Source organism: Brachypodium distachyon, chromosome 2, assembly GCF_000005505.3.
Source record: "Brachypodium distachyon strain Bd21 chromosome 2, Brachypodium_distachyon_v3.0, whole genome shotgun sequence".
NCBI lineage: Eukaryota > Viridiplantae > Streptophyta > Magnoliopsida > Poales > Poaceae > Brachypodium > Brachypodium distachyon.
The window spans coordinates 3,335,510-3,350,591 of NC_016132.3; the positions used below are offsets into that span (position 1 = coordinate 3,335,510).

Consider the following 15,082-nt stretch of genomic DNA (forward strand, 5'->3'; position numbering starts at 1 on the left):
GAACAAGCCTTCCGCCAGATCACTAGTTTTTTTTTCTCGAATTGTTTTTCTCATTTTTCCCTTTTCTTTAATTTGTCTATTTATTACTTTTTAATTTTTAATTTGATGAGTTTCATCAATACATTTTTCTAGGCCCGTATATAATTTTTGTATTAGAAAGTTTTTGTTTTGTTTGCTCATGAGAAAAATCCCAACGTACTCACGAGTTTACATATCCATTTTGTGTAGTGTATTCTAGAAAATATATCCATTTTGTGGAGTATGAACTTGAATGCACAACACATGTTCCATGGAGGGTAAACCATGTATTACTGACATTTATCTTATACGTAGTATGTAACAATTCCAGAGTTGCATGGTTTTCTATATTATAATTGTTTGGGGTGTGTTAGACATCGGTCGGATAATCATTTCACCCGGTCATCCCCTCACTCCCCTCCTCCAATCCTAGGCCGTCCGATCTGACTTAAGTGACGATCTTAAGGCGTCTAATCATTATTGTAGAAAACCCCGTATGCACCGTCTCTCTCCTGCGTTAAAAAAACGTTAAAAAAAAAAGAAACACCGCTGCATCATTTTTTTTTCACAAGGTGTCAAAAATGAAAAAAAAAAAACACGTTTCAACATTATACAATGATTTTTTTAATTCATGCAACAAATCTCCATTACTTCTAGAACATTATGACAAAGAGACTAACACTAGAAACAGGCTGCCCCATGTCAAACCAAGATAATCTTCAGAAAAAAGAGAGTTTCTTTACAACTTCTACCACGTGCTGACATCGACCTACCTGGTCTTGGAATTGATTCTTTTTTCAATTGAGGATAAAGTGGGGCAAGAGACACCCTCCGTTCCAATCCTAGTGCAACCGCAGAAAATACTGGAGCAGTACTTTATTTGGCCAAGCATACATGAATGAATTGTTCGAGTACGTACACACTGTATTACAATGCAAAATCCTAAGTTGATAACAGCGTCACGTGCAGCTCAATCAGGACTGCACTGACAGCGATGCATCAGCTCCGATCTTCTCGCCGTTCATCTTGCCTCTGAGCTCAGCCGCCGGAGAAGCCACGGCAGCTGCCGCCGTCGAGCTCGTCTCCCTCTCGAGTCCCCTCTTCCTCGACAGCTCGGACACGTACTGGATCATGTCCGTGAGATCATTATACGAGGAGCCGCCTTCTTCCATGGCGGCCCTGGCCTCCACAGCAAGCTCCTTCGCCCTGGCCCTCCTGGCCTCCGCCTCGGGCCCTGGGCCCATGAGCTCCTCCACGGCCTTCTCCACGTCAGCGCTCGTGACCTGGACCCCCTGGGCCTCCGCAGGGAGAAACATGGCAGGGATCTTGACCCCAGACCTGACGCCGACGCGGAGCACGTCGGCGAGCAGCTGCTCGCCGGCGAACTGGTCGACGATGGTGGGCCACGTCAGCGCCGGCACCCCGTGGGCCAGGGCCTCCAGCGTGGCGTTCCAGCCGCAGTGCGTCAGGAACCCGCCGACTGATGGGTGGGACAGGATGGTCACCTGCGGGGCCCAGCCTCTGACGAGTAGGCCCCTGTCCCTGACGCGGGCCTCGAAGCCGGAGTCGCCGTCGAGGAAGGCCTTCACGGCGGCGTCGGACTTGGCCTCCTTGACGGCCCACACGAAGGGCCGGCCCGAGGACTCAAGCCCAAAGGCCAGCTCCGTTAACTGCTTCGTCGACAGATTCGAGATGCTGCCGAAGCTGACGTACAGCACGGACGCTACGGGCCGGGCGTCGAGCCACGAGAGGATCTCGCCGGCATCGACATCGGCGCGGTTGCCGCGGCCAGACTTGGCATCGGCATCGTCGTCGATGCTAGCGGCGACGCAGGCCGGGCCGACGGCCCACGTCCTGCGGCCCAGCGCGGCGGCGTAGGCGTCCACGAATCGTGCCTCGACGGCCCGCAAAGTGTTGAAGACAACCCCGTCGGCGGTGGCCTCGGCGTGCAGCACGTCCCGGTGCTCCTTCTCGACGCCGGGCCACTGGAAAAAACCCCGGAACGTGGCTTTATTCCCGACAGCCCGGACAGGGAAATCCGGCACCTCGAACTCCGCCGTCTGGTCATCCCCGACGCGATCATACACGCCGTGGCTCGTCAGCCTGTGCACGGCCAGCATGTAGTACGCGGACGGGCAGTGCATCACGAGCCTGGGAACCCCCGCGGCGTCGCACACGGGGGCCGTCCAGGGGTTGCAGGCGTCGGCGACGAGGCAGTCGGGCCGGCGCGGGAGAGCACGGATGTAGGCGTCGAGTGGGCCGGCCATGGCCCAGATGGACTTGAAGAAGGGGTAGTAGAGCTCTCTCTGGACCGCGGATATCTGGTCCACGTTCTCGAGGCCGTCCGGGAGCCCGAAGCGTGGGCCGGGGAACGGGAGCTCGAGGAGGTCGAGGCGGAGCCCGGCCCGGACGGCGCCGTCGACGGCGGCGCGGTTGCGGGCCGCGTTGACCGGCGTGGAGACCACGGTGACGCGTGGCCCGCGTCCGGCCACCACGCGCGCGAGGTCGATCATGGGGATCATGTGGCCCTGCGCCACCAGCGGGACGAACAAGAAGTGTAGCTCTGACGGGGTCGCCATTGTTTTGTATGTTGCTCTGTTTCTCTGTCTCGGATCTGGATATGGCAGCAAAGACGGCGAGCTGTGTGAGATTATATATGCTAGTTTGGTCACTGCGATCGAAGACGCGGCGGTCAGCGGACTCCTGGGCGTGGCGAGCACGACAAGCAGGGGGACACGTGAGGCGACGAATTGTCAAGTCGCCGCGGCGGCGGCGGCGGCGGCTGCTTGCTTCTGGAACATGTCGGCGTCAGGAAGCTTCTATCTCCGGTGGGGAGTGGGGACAGGGAGTCGGGGAGAGGCTGGGTGAGGTGACGTCAGTGATTAACGAAGCTTCCTTTGATTGTCGCCGTCTTCCGACTCCCGCTGAGTCCAGTGAGTGGCCGCGGCGGCTCCTGGAGTCGTGTGTGTTACTATTGTTTGCTGCTTGCCGGTCAATCTACGCCGGTTCTAGAGTCCTCCGATTTGGCGATCTGATCTCGTGTAGTCGTCTTGACAAATCTGTCAGAACGCACATCGTCGTCGGCGAAATCTGCGCCTCTCCGCACACTGCACTCCAAGAAAAAGGATTTTTTTTTATATGCACATGTAGTTTCAGAAATGTAAAAAACATTAATAGCAACAAACACCTCTAGCCTTGTAGGGTCAACTTACTAGTTCACTTGGCAACGAAATGTGTGGTGCATTTGAAGAAGAATAAGACCAAGAAGAAAAATCACAGATAAAACGGGGACTGGGATCCGGTACCCTGCCAGAGGCAGGGCACACCGTACCCTGACCCCCCAGATCCACCTTCTGTTTTTCATCGGACGGCCGGCAACAGCTACAGGCAAAACAGCAAGGGACCCCACAGATCCACCCTCCGTTAGCCCAGTACAGCAAGGCACAACAGCTACAGGCAAAACGAGCAGCTAGAGGCAAAACAGGTTTAGACGGACAGGCACATAAAAAAAAATGTAAATATTTGGCAGGCTCGTACAGGCAATATTTGACAGTGATTCCAATTTTGCAAAGAAAATCCAAACAAAAGCAGGTACAGAGGCACGTAGTACATCGATTCCAGAGTACAAAATACACAGGCAAAAGCTGGACACATATGTAGTTGAAGCACTTAATCTGAAATCTGTTCTTACATGATCATTCCAGTAGATATAATTGGCCCTTTTACTTGTACAGTTAGGCCACAAAATACCATACTCAATCCTATCCAAAAAACTATACTCAACCCTGTCCAAAATACTATACTCAACCCTGTCCAAAATGCTACTCCAGTCAATTTGAGACTCTACATGCTAGAAAACATATCATTGTCATAAATATAATCATCACAACTAGGGGCTGTCAATAGCTGCGTGTAACTAATGAGGTCACCACACTCTTGAAACTCCAGATTTGCCCCTTTGAACTTGTCATCTTTTTCTACTCCTACTTGAGGCTCTACACCACCATTTTTCTTTTGTTGCTGCCAATAAAAAAATTCTAGTAAGTAATTTAGGAATGGTTTGTAACAACATATCATGTAGGGATTGCACCATACCTTTGCTCCTCTATTTTTTGATGCAGCAACTTTAGTTGGCTTCCGCCTCCCCTTGAGTAACTTGTCAAGCCAAGTTTTCTTTCTCCTTAAATTTTTTGATTGAACTTCTTTTTTCTTGAGCTTCACAGCACTAAGAAACTCATTTGTTAGTTCAAGATTTGGGTCAACATTTTCTTGATCATTACATGTCTTGTTCGTAGCATTGGTAGTTGCATTGAGTTTATCCTCTAGTTGAGGACGAATGCTGTCAAGTGCATTTTCTAACATCAAACAACATTCTTAAGAAGTGGCTACTTTATATGCCATTGTGTGGAATTTGTGAGACAAATTCTTGTACCGAAGTTGAGCTTCCAATTTTGGATTTTCTACCACGTTCCTTCCTTGTCTATCTAGTATGCTTCCATTGCGTGCTTCTCTAGTCCATCTCTTCAAGTAGTAATGTTTTGGCAATGTCTTTATATTCATTAGATCAAGAACTTTGATACCATATCCACACAATATTCCTGTCCTGTTGAACATTCCACAACTACAAGAAACTGTTTGTCAAAGGATCACCTGTCACTATGCGCTCCTCCTCAAACTTTAAATCACCATGCAAACTCCCAATAGCAATAGCAAATTTGTAGTTTCCATCTAATACTCTAGTGCATGCAGCCATGGATCTTTCATATTCACTTTGGAAAGCTTCAAAAATAATTGGAGTGTACTCTTTGCTTGCTAGCACCAACATAGGTGTGTGCATCTTGATTCTTGGTAACTTCTTCCTTGACTCAAATTCAGATTGCAATTCTGCTCTTCTTTTTACCTCCATTGTCCTCTCAAAATGCATCAAGAACCGAACAATATGGAAATATGATTTTAGATGGTTTTTCAATGAATTATTGAAGCTCTCACTAAGTTGTGTACTTCTCACTCCCAAACTGAACACATCTCTCATATAACATTCAGCCCATTTTTCTTTCAACTTGTAGATGCTATCTAACCAAGTTTGCTTCTGCACTTTTTGCCTCATATTGTCAAATGCTTCTTCAAATTCTTCTTTTTCCTCATAGCCATACATACAATCACTAAAATCAGTGAGGATATGAGACTCTTCATCTTCATCTCCTCCCTCATCTTTCTCTTTCCCTTCATCTTTCCCTTCACCCTTCACTGGACATAAATGTTTGACAGCATTCTGCATTATATGAAAGGTGCACAATCCATGATACGATTCCGTAAAGACTTTCCCTATAGCTTTTCCCATTGCTACATCTTGATCTGTATAAATAGTTCTAGGTTGTCTTCCATTATGTGTAGCAAGAAAAGTCTCAAAAAGCCATGTAAATGAGTCACATGTTTCATCAAATAGTAGTGCAGCTCCAAAAATGGTGATTTCTCTGAACTGATTGAGCCCAAGAAAGATACCAAATGGCCTATATTCTTTGTTTGTGCCAAAAGTAGTATCAAATGTCACGACATCACCAAAGTGTGCATAGTCAAGAACCATTTTAGCATCAGCCCAGAATATGTTGGTTATATGCTCTTCACAATCCAACTGCAAAGCATATTGGAAAGATGGGTTCTCAACAATTTTGTCATGGAAATACTTCAACATAGTACCGGCCTGTCCAAAAGCTAACTCCCGCTGCCGCTTGCTTCGCAAATGATTCTTTTGGTCACGACAAGTGTAGCCGAGGTTAAGTGGTCCACCAACTTGACGACAAGCAAACTCATGTGCAGCTTTTGGCATAATTCCAGAATCCTCAGCAGTCTCTATGTCAAAAGCTTGAATTTCAGTAATTTTCCTTTGTGATGCCATCAAGTGGCAGGTTTGTGGCAATTGAAGATAGTGATTGTGTTCCAACACAACATCAATGATTTCATAATTTCCTGCCATTCGATCCAATGTTATAATCATACGAGCTTTGCAATCCGTTCTTGTTTCAGCTCTAAAACGCTTTGGCACATAATCTAATATTTGCTTTTTTTTTCCGAAGACCCTCATTGGAACAAACAAATCTGCATGAAGTCGTTTGACCATCAAACTTGCTAACATTTTTGTTTCTTTTCCTGACATCAAACCCTGCACGACCCCCATATGCAACCCAAAACACCGAAGCTTCATCTACATTTCTGAACCGCATACCGACTTGAGGTATCCCCTTGTCAATTTCTCCCATTGCACAATGATCAAATCAAATTCTGTCATGAAATCAAACAACGCATGTCCCCAATCACCCAGAATTTGCACAATTATGATAGCACACACATCACTCGATTCCACAACAAGTCACAAAATTCAGCAAAAATAATTAGATGGCACAGACCTGCTGCTGCTGCTGGAGTCTGACGATGCGGGGTGGGCCGGACCAGAGGAGGCCGTCGGTGCGTAGAGGGCCGGCGCGGGATGGGGCCTAGCCGAACAGAGGAGGCCGTCGGAGGAGCCCCCAGGCGCCGGATGCGGGCGACCGCGGTCGGGGGAGGAGATCTGGCAGCGGGCGGCAGCGTCGGGGGGAGGAGATCCGGCGGCGGGCGGCAGCGTCGGGGGAGGAGAGCCCGCGGCTGGCGGCAGCGTCGGGTGGAGGAGAGCCCACGGCGGGCGCCGAGGAGAAGCCCGCCAAGCTTTTTCCCCCGATGAGATTTGCCCGCGCTTCGTACTGGTAGGCATAGCTGATGATGGAAACGCTGCGAGCCGTCCGATGAAAATGGACGGTGGATCTCAGGGGGCATGGCACACGGTGCCCTGCCTCTAACAGGGCACTGGATCTCAGTCCCCTTTCCAAGTGCGGCACTCGACAAACATTTACCAAAATACAACTTTTACAATGGTTGGTGATTTTATGAACCGTCCAACCTACTTGATCCAACGGTGGAGTACTAAGAAGTACTGAAAAGTACTAGAAAGTACAAATATTAGTGATTTTTTTTAACTTAATCAGAAGATTGCCTAATTATTCTGTGGGCGAACACTCTATTGCCGTTCGCGGTGAACACGTCGAAAGCAACTACCCCCGTCTCCCTCTCCCAGTCTCTCATCCTCGTCGCTCTCTCGATGCAGCCACCGCCCGGCATTGCAGCTCCGCCCACTCCCCGGCCTCCCCCGTCCCGCCGGCGTGGCCTCTGGCCCGACCCGCCACCGCCTGCGTGCCCCCCGTCGCCCCCACCCCCGGGCTCCCCCGTCCCAGTGGCGCGGCCCGCCTCCGCCCCCACCCCCGGTCTCCCCCGTCCCGGCCCCACACCCCCGTTCCTCTCCCCGGCCTCCCTCGTCCCGCCGGCGTGGCCTCTGGCCCGACCCATCACCGCGCCCCCGCTCCTCTCCGTTGCCCCCACCCCCGGGCTCCACCCGTCCCGGTGGCGCGGCCCGCCTCCGCCCCCACTGCCGGACTCCCCAGTCCCGGCCCCGCGCCCCCGTTCCTCCACCTTAGGCCGACAGCTCCTCGTCTCCTCCCTCTCCTCGCGCCCCGCCGTCGCCGACCGGGCCGGTTGGCCGGATCCGCGCCGTCGATTGTTAACCATAAGGTATGACCTATTGATCCCGAGACTTGGTAGTCTTGCTTTTCTATGAATATTAATGGTTATGATTCCGTCAATTTCTAAAGTCTCAAACAGTTGTGTGGCACAGATTGGATGTGATTCTGATTTCTGCCTTACAAAATAGACCTAGATGGCTCAGTTATCTTGTGCTGATCAGGACTTTAAGTAGAAGGTTTCAAGCTTGCTAACTAACCAGTCAGGATTGATTGAATTATTAGCCCTTAAAAGTCACCAAAGATGAATTTGTTAATTAGTTAATTATGTTTCTTAGAACATGATTTCTTTTTTCTGTTTTTGCAGGGCTTAGAACATGATTTCGCCTTCAATGTAACATCTGAGGGCGAATCAGATGGTGATAATGATATCTGTCATTGTGTCAAGCTGAAACATAGCAGAATACCTGCCCAAAGCTAAATAGGTCAGGCATTTTTTCAACTCAAAGACACGTAACATTTGTTTTCTCTCTTTCATGACTGGGACGTTCTCCTCTTTGCACCAAATGTTGAGTAAGTATTCTGCAATTGTTTAGTATAATATTTGGCATAACCTTGTCTAAACAATCCAGGATCACTTTGTCTTGATCGTATCGGAGTTCATATATATTCCATGGAAATACACGAAAGAAGGAGTAACTAAACGAGCAGCTACAAGGTATGATACTTAATGCACTCATCTATAACAATTAAGTACACTCATAAACTGAGGACTCATACAAGGAACAATTAAGGAAGCATGCATGTACTACTGTCACCCATAACTTATCTTATAATTAAGTACCCTCATAAAGTGAAGAACATATCGTTTCAAATTGTCACTCCTTATGAACCTCATAGTTCCTTGTATGGGCTCTTTGTATGGCGTCCTGGTTGGGTTTTCCTGCGTGCTCTACCCTCTACACGTTCAGCGATTGCATTTGTGGCAAATTGCTGTATCACAGCGACATGACTAGTAGGTTTAGGTGGCGTAATCTTCCTTGGGCGTCCATGTTTCCGCTTTAGGCAGCCGGATGTCTCGGATTTGCTAGCATCATGCAGAGGGTTATCTTTTTTGCTGGCAGCATCTGGAGGGCTGTTCTCCTTGTTGTTGGCAGCATCTCGAGGGCTTTTCTCCTTGTTGTTGGTAGCATCTGGAGGGCTAATCTCCTGGACATCATCGTCTGCAGCATTGAGTTGAACAAGCTTTGCAATGCTTGCTTCATAGGCCGTCTTCTGTAGAGCAGAAAGTGGTGCGTTAGTTGTATTGTGCAAACGTGACAGATTAAATATTGATGAACCGAATTGCCGGTTGTGTAGCACTAACCGTTATTAGATTCTTATAGGATTCTAGCCGAAGCCGGTTACGATCTGAACGCAGCAGACTTGAACATATTTTCCAGCTAAAAATATGTATCTGTGACTAAATATGATAGCAGCACATATGTTAGTGTAGCAAAATTAGTAACTAGAAGAGTGGAAACAAAATTAGTGTTTTGCTCACCTGTGTGAAATCTTCGGCCATCTTTTTCCCGTCCCATGACAACATGTATTTTAGTGTGTATGCACCACAAGAATGGCTGCAATGTGAAGTTTAAGCTCAATAATCTTTAGTAGTTCAGAAATAATTTGTAATGCAACACGTACCCGTCTGTCTGTTGTGGTATGTTGGTATAGCATACTTTATTCCATTGAGAAATGTTGATGGGCACTGGTGCTTGTACTAAGCTGCACTTGACCGCATCTTCGATGCATGTCTGAATAGACTCCGTTAGGCTAGTTTCCTTGGCCTCGTCACAAAGGTGTGGTATAGAGTTGAGGACCTGAATCTCTTCCTTATCGAAATTCAATACCATACCAGTAGAAGCCAGTGGGAATCATGTACATTCAATGGGATTTGTACCTACGGTGAAATTTATGCTGTTTGAGGTTAGGTAAGAATTCAGATATGCACAATAAAAATATAGTTTTGTAGGATCGACGAGATGAAATGCTACATGTAGTTTCAGATTATGAAATAGGAAAGCGGAACACGCATACCTTTCGGTGTCCTACAAGTTTCTTTACTATGCGATCAAGCCAATAGGTATCTCGTTCGCGAGTAATACCCCCACTTTGCCCTAACAACTTCCTCGTTTCTTTTGGGTATACGACTGATGTAGTATCAGTCTCTACATTGCTAATGTATGCGTATGCATGAATAACCTGCAAAAGTTGCAATCATGTAATATGCCACCAGTTGGTATAGTCATAGGAATTTGCAATGTTAGGGGATTACCTCATCGAAAATGAATCCGCGGGTGACATTAGGCCTTAGTAGATGAACTTGAAGGACAGTCTCTCCAACGTCAACTACTTCAGCCAGGGGGCAACTTTGGCGGATGAAAGCCGCGACCTCTATGTCTTCTTCTGTCAACATGCAGTCATTGTCGAATACAGGCATGCATGGTGGGGTGAGTTTGTTGGTGACATCTTTCTCCGGGTACTTGTTGATTTCCATGTGATCATCACGGGGTGTTGTAGCAGCAGTCCTAGATGGTTCAAAACGAGGAGTTGGTGCAACCTTGCCATTAATAACGTCGTCTTGTTCCTATAAGAATGATTGATCATAAATTTGTTCATATTAGCAAGGAATATATGCCTACAATTCTCACCTGGACAAATGCAGCCGTAGACGTTGGTTGCGTGTTGCCATGAACCATTTTCCTAAATCTTTGGACCATGAAATACATGTAATGAATATATATCCAGGATGTTACATGGGAAGATGCATTTTAAACCGATGTTAGTAGTATCAGATACCTGGAATTCTCTTTTGACCTCGATGAGTTCATCCTCCACCTTAGACAACCTTGTTTTGGTAGCATTTTGTGTCCTAATTTCTCCGACCTCCTCAGTCAAGGCGAGAATTCTGGAATCAATTTTGTGCTCCATGTCCAGTAGTTGTCTGCCTATTCTTTTCTCGATTTCTAGTCTTTGCCTCGAGATAGTTTGCATTATCGCGTCCATCTGTCACATAAATATCGACATATAATGTACAAAACTAAATGAGTAAGTTGAGTGCGAGATTTTATGGTACTGAACAGAGTGTGACTTAGTTGGTCATACTTGTTGGTTGCTAATACCAAGATATCCTGGTTGTGCTTCGAAGCTGAAATCTCCATCCGCGTGTATCTTTTCATTTGCTGGCATGGTAGGTTGAGCATTGGGAATGTTCATCCGTCCATTGCCATCACAAATGTTCATCGTAACCTTGCAAAAGGTAGAATGCATCACTCATAAGAATTAAATAAGCTAAAATGAAATAGTTGTGCATATAACAGTACCTCTCCTCGATCTGGTCCTCCACTAACATAGGCCGCCGCTCTTAGTGCTGCGTTGCCTTCATCTCATCTTGCCATCAACGGAGGGGATATAGGATCATAGGAGACCGGCCCAGCATGGACATGCTCCCAGTACCAGAACTACATAAAAGTGGTAGTTAATATACTGAACTTACTCAGGGATATTTGTCGAGTTTATGTACTGATTGTGTTTTACTGTAACAACACTTACTTGTAGCAAAGGTAAATTTCCTTGAAGGCTTGTTCGGTCTAGGTATTGAAAATTCCGGATGGAATCGAACAAGTGAGCCAATGTGAAACATCCCCAGTTAAATTTGGGAATGTGTGCCACATCCTTAACCAGGGCCAAATATTTGCGGTCCACATAGTCGTTTGCTGTCGGTGCTAAAATAATACCAATGGCATACAGAATGAAATGCCTGATGAAGTGATCATCAGGAGTTGTGGAGGTTTTGATCAGGGTCTCAAGGGTTGTCAGCATTAGTCTATTGTCAGTCTGGTAAGCATTAAACAAGTCCATGTTTGTTGATCCTTGTCCTTCTGTATGTTTATAGATATCCTCCCCTTGAATCGGAATGTCCATTATATGGGACACATCCTTTTCGGTCATAGGAATTTCCTGTCCACACAACCGAAAGGTTTTGTTCGGGCAGATGCAGCGCTTGGCAAGTCTCACTAGCATTATGCGTCGTAAAGAGGTTGGCTTCATTTGCATGAGCCCTCCAAGTCGGGTTTTTTTTCTTCTGATGGCCGCCTTGTGGGCAGGTGACAAACCTTGACAGGTATTTGCAAATCTAGTTGGCGAGCATACCAACTTCATTTTTGCAAATTTTACAAAAAGTTCCAGCAACACACACGAATTATTTGTAAGGCTAAAAATATTTGTGTGTAAAAATGCACCGAGACGATTCAAATAATACCTGTTCTGTTTCTTCATCAGGTGGTAATCCTGTGTCCGCAACAATTTGAGTATGTTTTGCAGCCAGTGATTGCTTGTAATTGCTTGTTTTTATGGGCTATTTTCAGCATATGTTTTGCAACCGGTTTTCTTCATCATAAGTGTGGAATAAAGACCATTCCAGAAATGTAACTGTGCAGCTCCCAATGTAAACCACAGGGGAGTAAATTTCCCCGCGGTTACAGAGTCTTCTTATTTTAAATTTAGCTCAGTTCTGGAGATGAATCTGCTTGCGTGAAAACAATTGAGCAAACCACAAAGAGCTGACTGATATATCAATGGGAAAATCCAACATGATAATCATATAATTTCCTTTGATGTTACACTTCGGGGCATACAAAAGCGACTAAATCAACCTTAATGTCACTTGTATCAAATGAACCTATTTATTTCTTGGAGGGAATTTCGCTTAAACCAAAATCACGAAAAGTCTCAAAACCAGCGTGAAATCCTGCGGTGTACGATGCACTCTTTAGGATACCCTGCAGTAAAAAAAAAATCCACATTAAATATTCAGCTCCACATATCAGAGAAGCTCTCCTCTTTATTATGGTGGGAGCAAATTAGAAATTTTTGCGTTAAATTAATCAAACTGCAATAGTAGAAGGAAGCCATGCTAATTTTGTCCTGATGTACTGAAAGATTTCTCACAAATTAATCATAAATTCACAACTGTCCAGATCAGACCACATATATTCAGACAACACGAGGAAAACAAATTCTTCTGATTTCTGAAACAAGAAGCTCTGATGAGCAGATCATTTTAAATTTTCACCGGGCTCGATGAGATATCAGTTCTGGTTTTGAGAGAGAGAGAGAGAGTCTAAATAAACAGGAGAAACTATGTCCAGCGAGGCGAGAGAATTAGTGACAGGCATAATTTTCGTGCAAGAGGGAAGTGCGCCTAACAAAAAGAAATGGAGGGAGTACTAAATAAACAGGAGAAACCCGTCCTCTTAAGTCATCTACTATTGGAGAAAGCTCTTCCTGCTTAATATTCAATTTCTTTGATACCTGTGAGAGAATACTTGTCAACACGCAGGTATCAACATGAAAACAACATATATACAGGAAACTGCTGGTTTTGACATCAGTATAGGCACATACAAGAACATCGTAGTCATGCAATATGCCCTATTTCCTGATACAAAGACACGACTGATAAAAAAAAAGATATTAAGCTAAACTACTATTGGTTCAACATGCTTACCACGGCTTAAAAACAGGCTTTTAGAGGTAGTAGAAAGAACCAGAGTTCTCCGTCTGCTTTCTCATTAAGTAGCTGAAGAAGCCATATGCATCTGTGTCCCCAAACACAATGCTCAAAACTGATCAGCTATTATAACTGTCATTGGTATCAGAATAAGAATGACGGCCATTGCCTAGTTACATCACGAACAATCAAATGTTTTAGGCTGCAGGTTTCAGTCTTGTAGATGACAGCTAACAAAGAATGAAACAAGTATGGAATTCATTCCCCCATGCCTAACTTGCAATCAGAACCATGCATAAATCCTACTTACAGTACAGCTAAAACATAAGAAAGATAATTAACACCATGCACGGAGGCGGACGAATTAATCCATGGAGCATAAATAAACTTTCCAGTTATTTCGTACCTCTTCCCACTTGGAGCATTTACGCCGATTGTTACCCTCCTGTCTGCAGTAGCCGCATTTCACCGTTGATCTCTTTCGCTTCCGTCGCTTCAGTCTTTTCTTCGGTGCACCTCGGCCTTGCACATGCACAGGATCCAGAACCTTTTCCAATTCTCCAGAATCAACTTGCGCCGTTTGTGGCAGCACCGGACCATACCTCATGCATTCCTTGTGACCACTGGATGATTTCTTGTTGTCAGCTTGTACATTCAAAACCAACTTCAGACGATCATATGCTTCAACGGACTGAGATGGCAAGAAGCATGCCGCGTGACTCAAATTCCGCAGCTCCCGGTACCTCTTCAGGCTTACCGAATAATCATACATGTTGTTTTTTCTGGTCTTAGGAAATGCAGCTTTTGCACTCATCGTCCACCTGGTTGGAACACAACACTTGGGAAGTCATTTTTCTTGTAATATTCCTAAAACGTAAATTATGTGGGAACATGGTGTGCCTAAGCATTCCAACTTACGGCAAGAACAGGAAATCCTGTCCGAAGAACCTTCTTTCACCTCACAGTGCACTTGGAACTTCTTCTCTCTTCTATCCTTCTTAGCCACAACATACGTACTCAAATTGTCTGCATCTAGTATCTCAATCATGGTACAGTTACTTGCAGCATTTGTACTCCATCTGACCAACGCAAACATTGCGGGAGTGAAAACTTGTGCAGCATGTTTCTCGAGACTTGAAGCATCAACCTCTGTAAATGGTACGGACTGCAAGGCCACAATGTCTAGGATCGACTCGTTTAGGCGTCGTGTCAAAAGGCAACGCTCATAATGTTCTAGCATTTTAAACAATGTCATGCTACCATCAAGATGGGTATGCAGAACAGAGTTCAGGCTCTCGCTCCTCTGATTATTGCTCAATCCTAAGAAACAGTGTCCCACCAGATATGGGGCACACCACAGCTTCCTCATCTGATACATCTGATGCAACCACGACTCCTCACTTGTTACTTTACTCCTTTCTAAGAAATCCAGCCATTTTTTCTCATGCTCTTCTATGGGAGAGCGATCATATATAAAAGATTTGAATTCTTCCTTAACCAAATCATCACCAAGATGACGTACGATGTTCTGCTGAATGTGCCATACGTACAACCTATGAATCGTGTCAGGCCAGACCACCCTTATCGCTCTCTGCATCGCCAGGTCCCCGTCGGTGATCACAGATATCGGGTGCTTCTGGGCCATGGCAGCAGAAAAGGTCCGTAGCATCCACTCGTAGGACTCGCTTGTTTCATGAGAAATAATACCACATCCAAAAACAATAGTGCTGTGGTGGTGATTCAGCCCAACAAACGGCACAAAGGGCAGGTTGTACTTATTGGTCCTGTACGTGCTATCAAAAACAACAACATCGCCAAAAACCTCGTAGTCAAGCCTGGATTGACTATCGGCCCAAAACAATCCCTTGAGATGCCCCTCTCCATCGACCAAGTACTTGAAGAAAAAATTTGGATCTCTCTCCCGACGCGCCATCATGTGACAGATCACCGTCTGGGCATCACCGGC

General features: G+C 46.0%; 2 protein-coding genes across 2 annotated transcripts; both read right to left on the reverse strand.

Moving 5' to 3' along the window:
- Positions 1-708: 708 nt before the first annotated feature.
- LOC100828694 (UDP-glycosyltransferase 73C5) lies at positions 709-3,145 on the reverse strand. Its single transcript, XM_014898167.2, has one exon. It carries the CDS (start codon positions 2,595-2,597, stop codon positions 993-995), a length of 1,605 nt encoding a protein of 534 aa, XP_014753653.1. The 5' UTR covers positions 2,598-3,145; the 3' UTR covers positions 709-992.
- A 1,494-nt stretch (positions 3,146-4,639) lies between these two features.
- On the reverse strand, positions 4,640-5,914 carry LOC106866012 (protein FAR1-RELATED SEQUENCE 5-like). The gene has a single exon (XM_014898494.1). The coding sequence runs from the start codon at positions 5,912-5,914 to the stop codon at positions 4,640-4,642; it is 1,275 nt and encodes a 424-aa protein (XP_014753980.1).
- Positions 5,915-15,082: the final 9,168 nt, after the last annotated feature.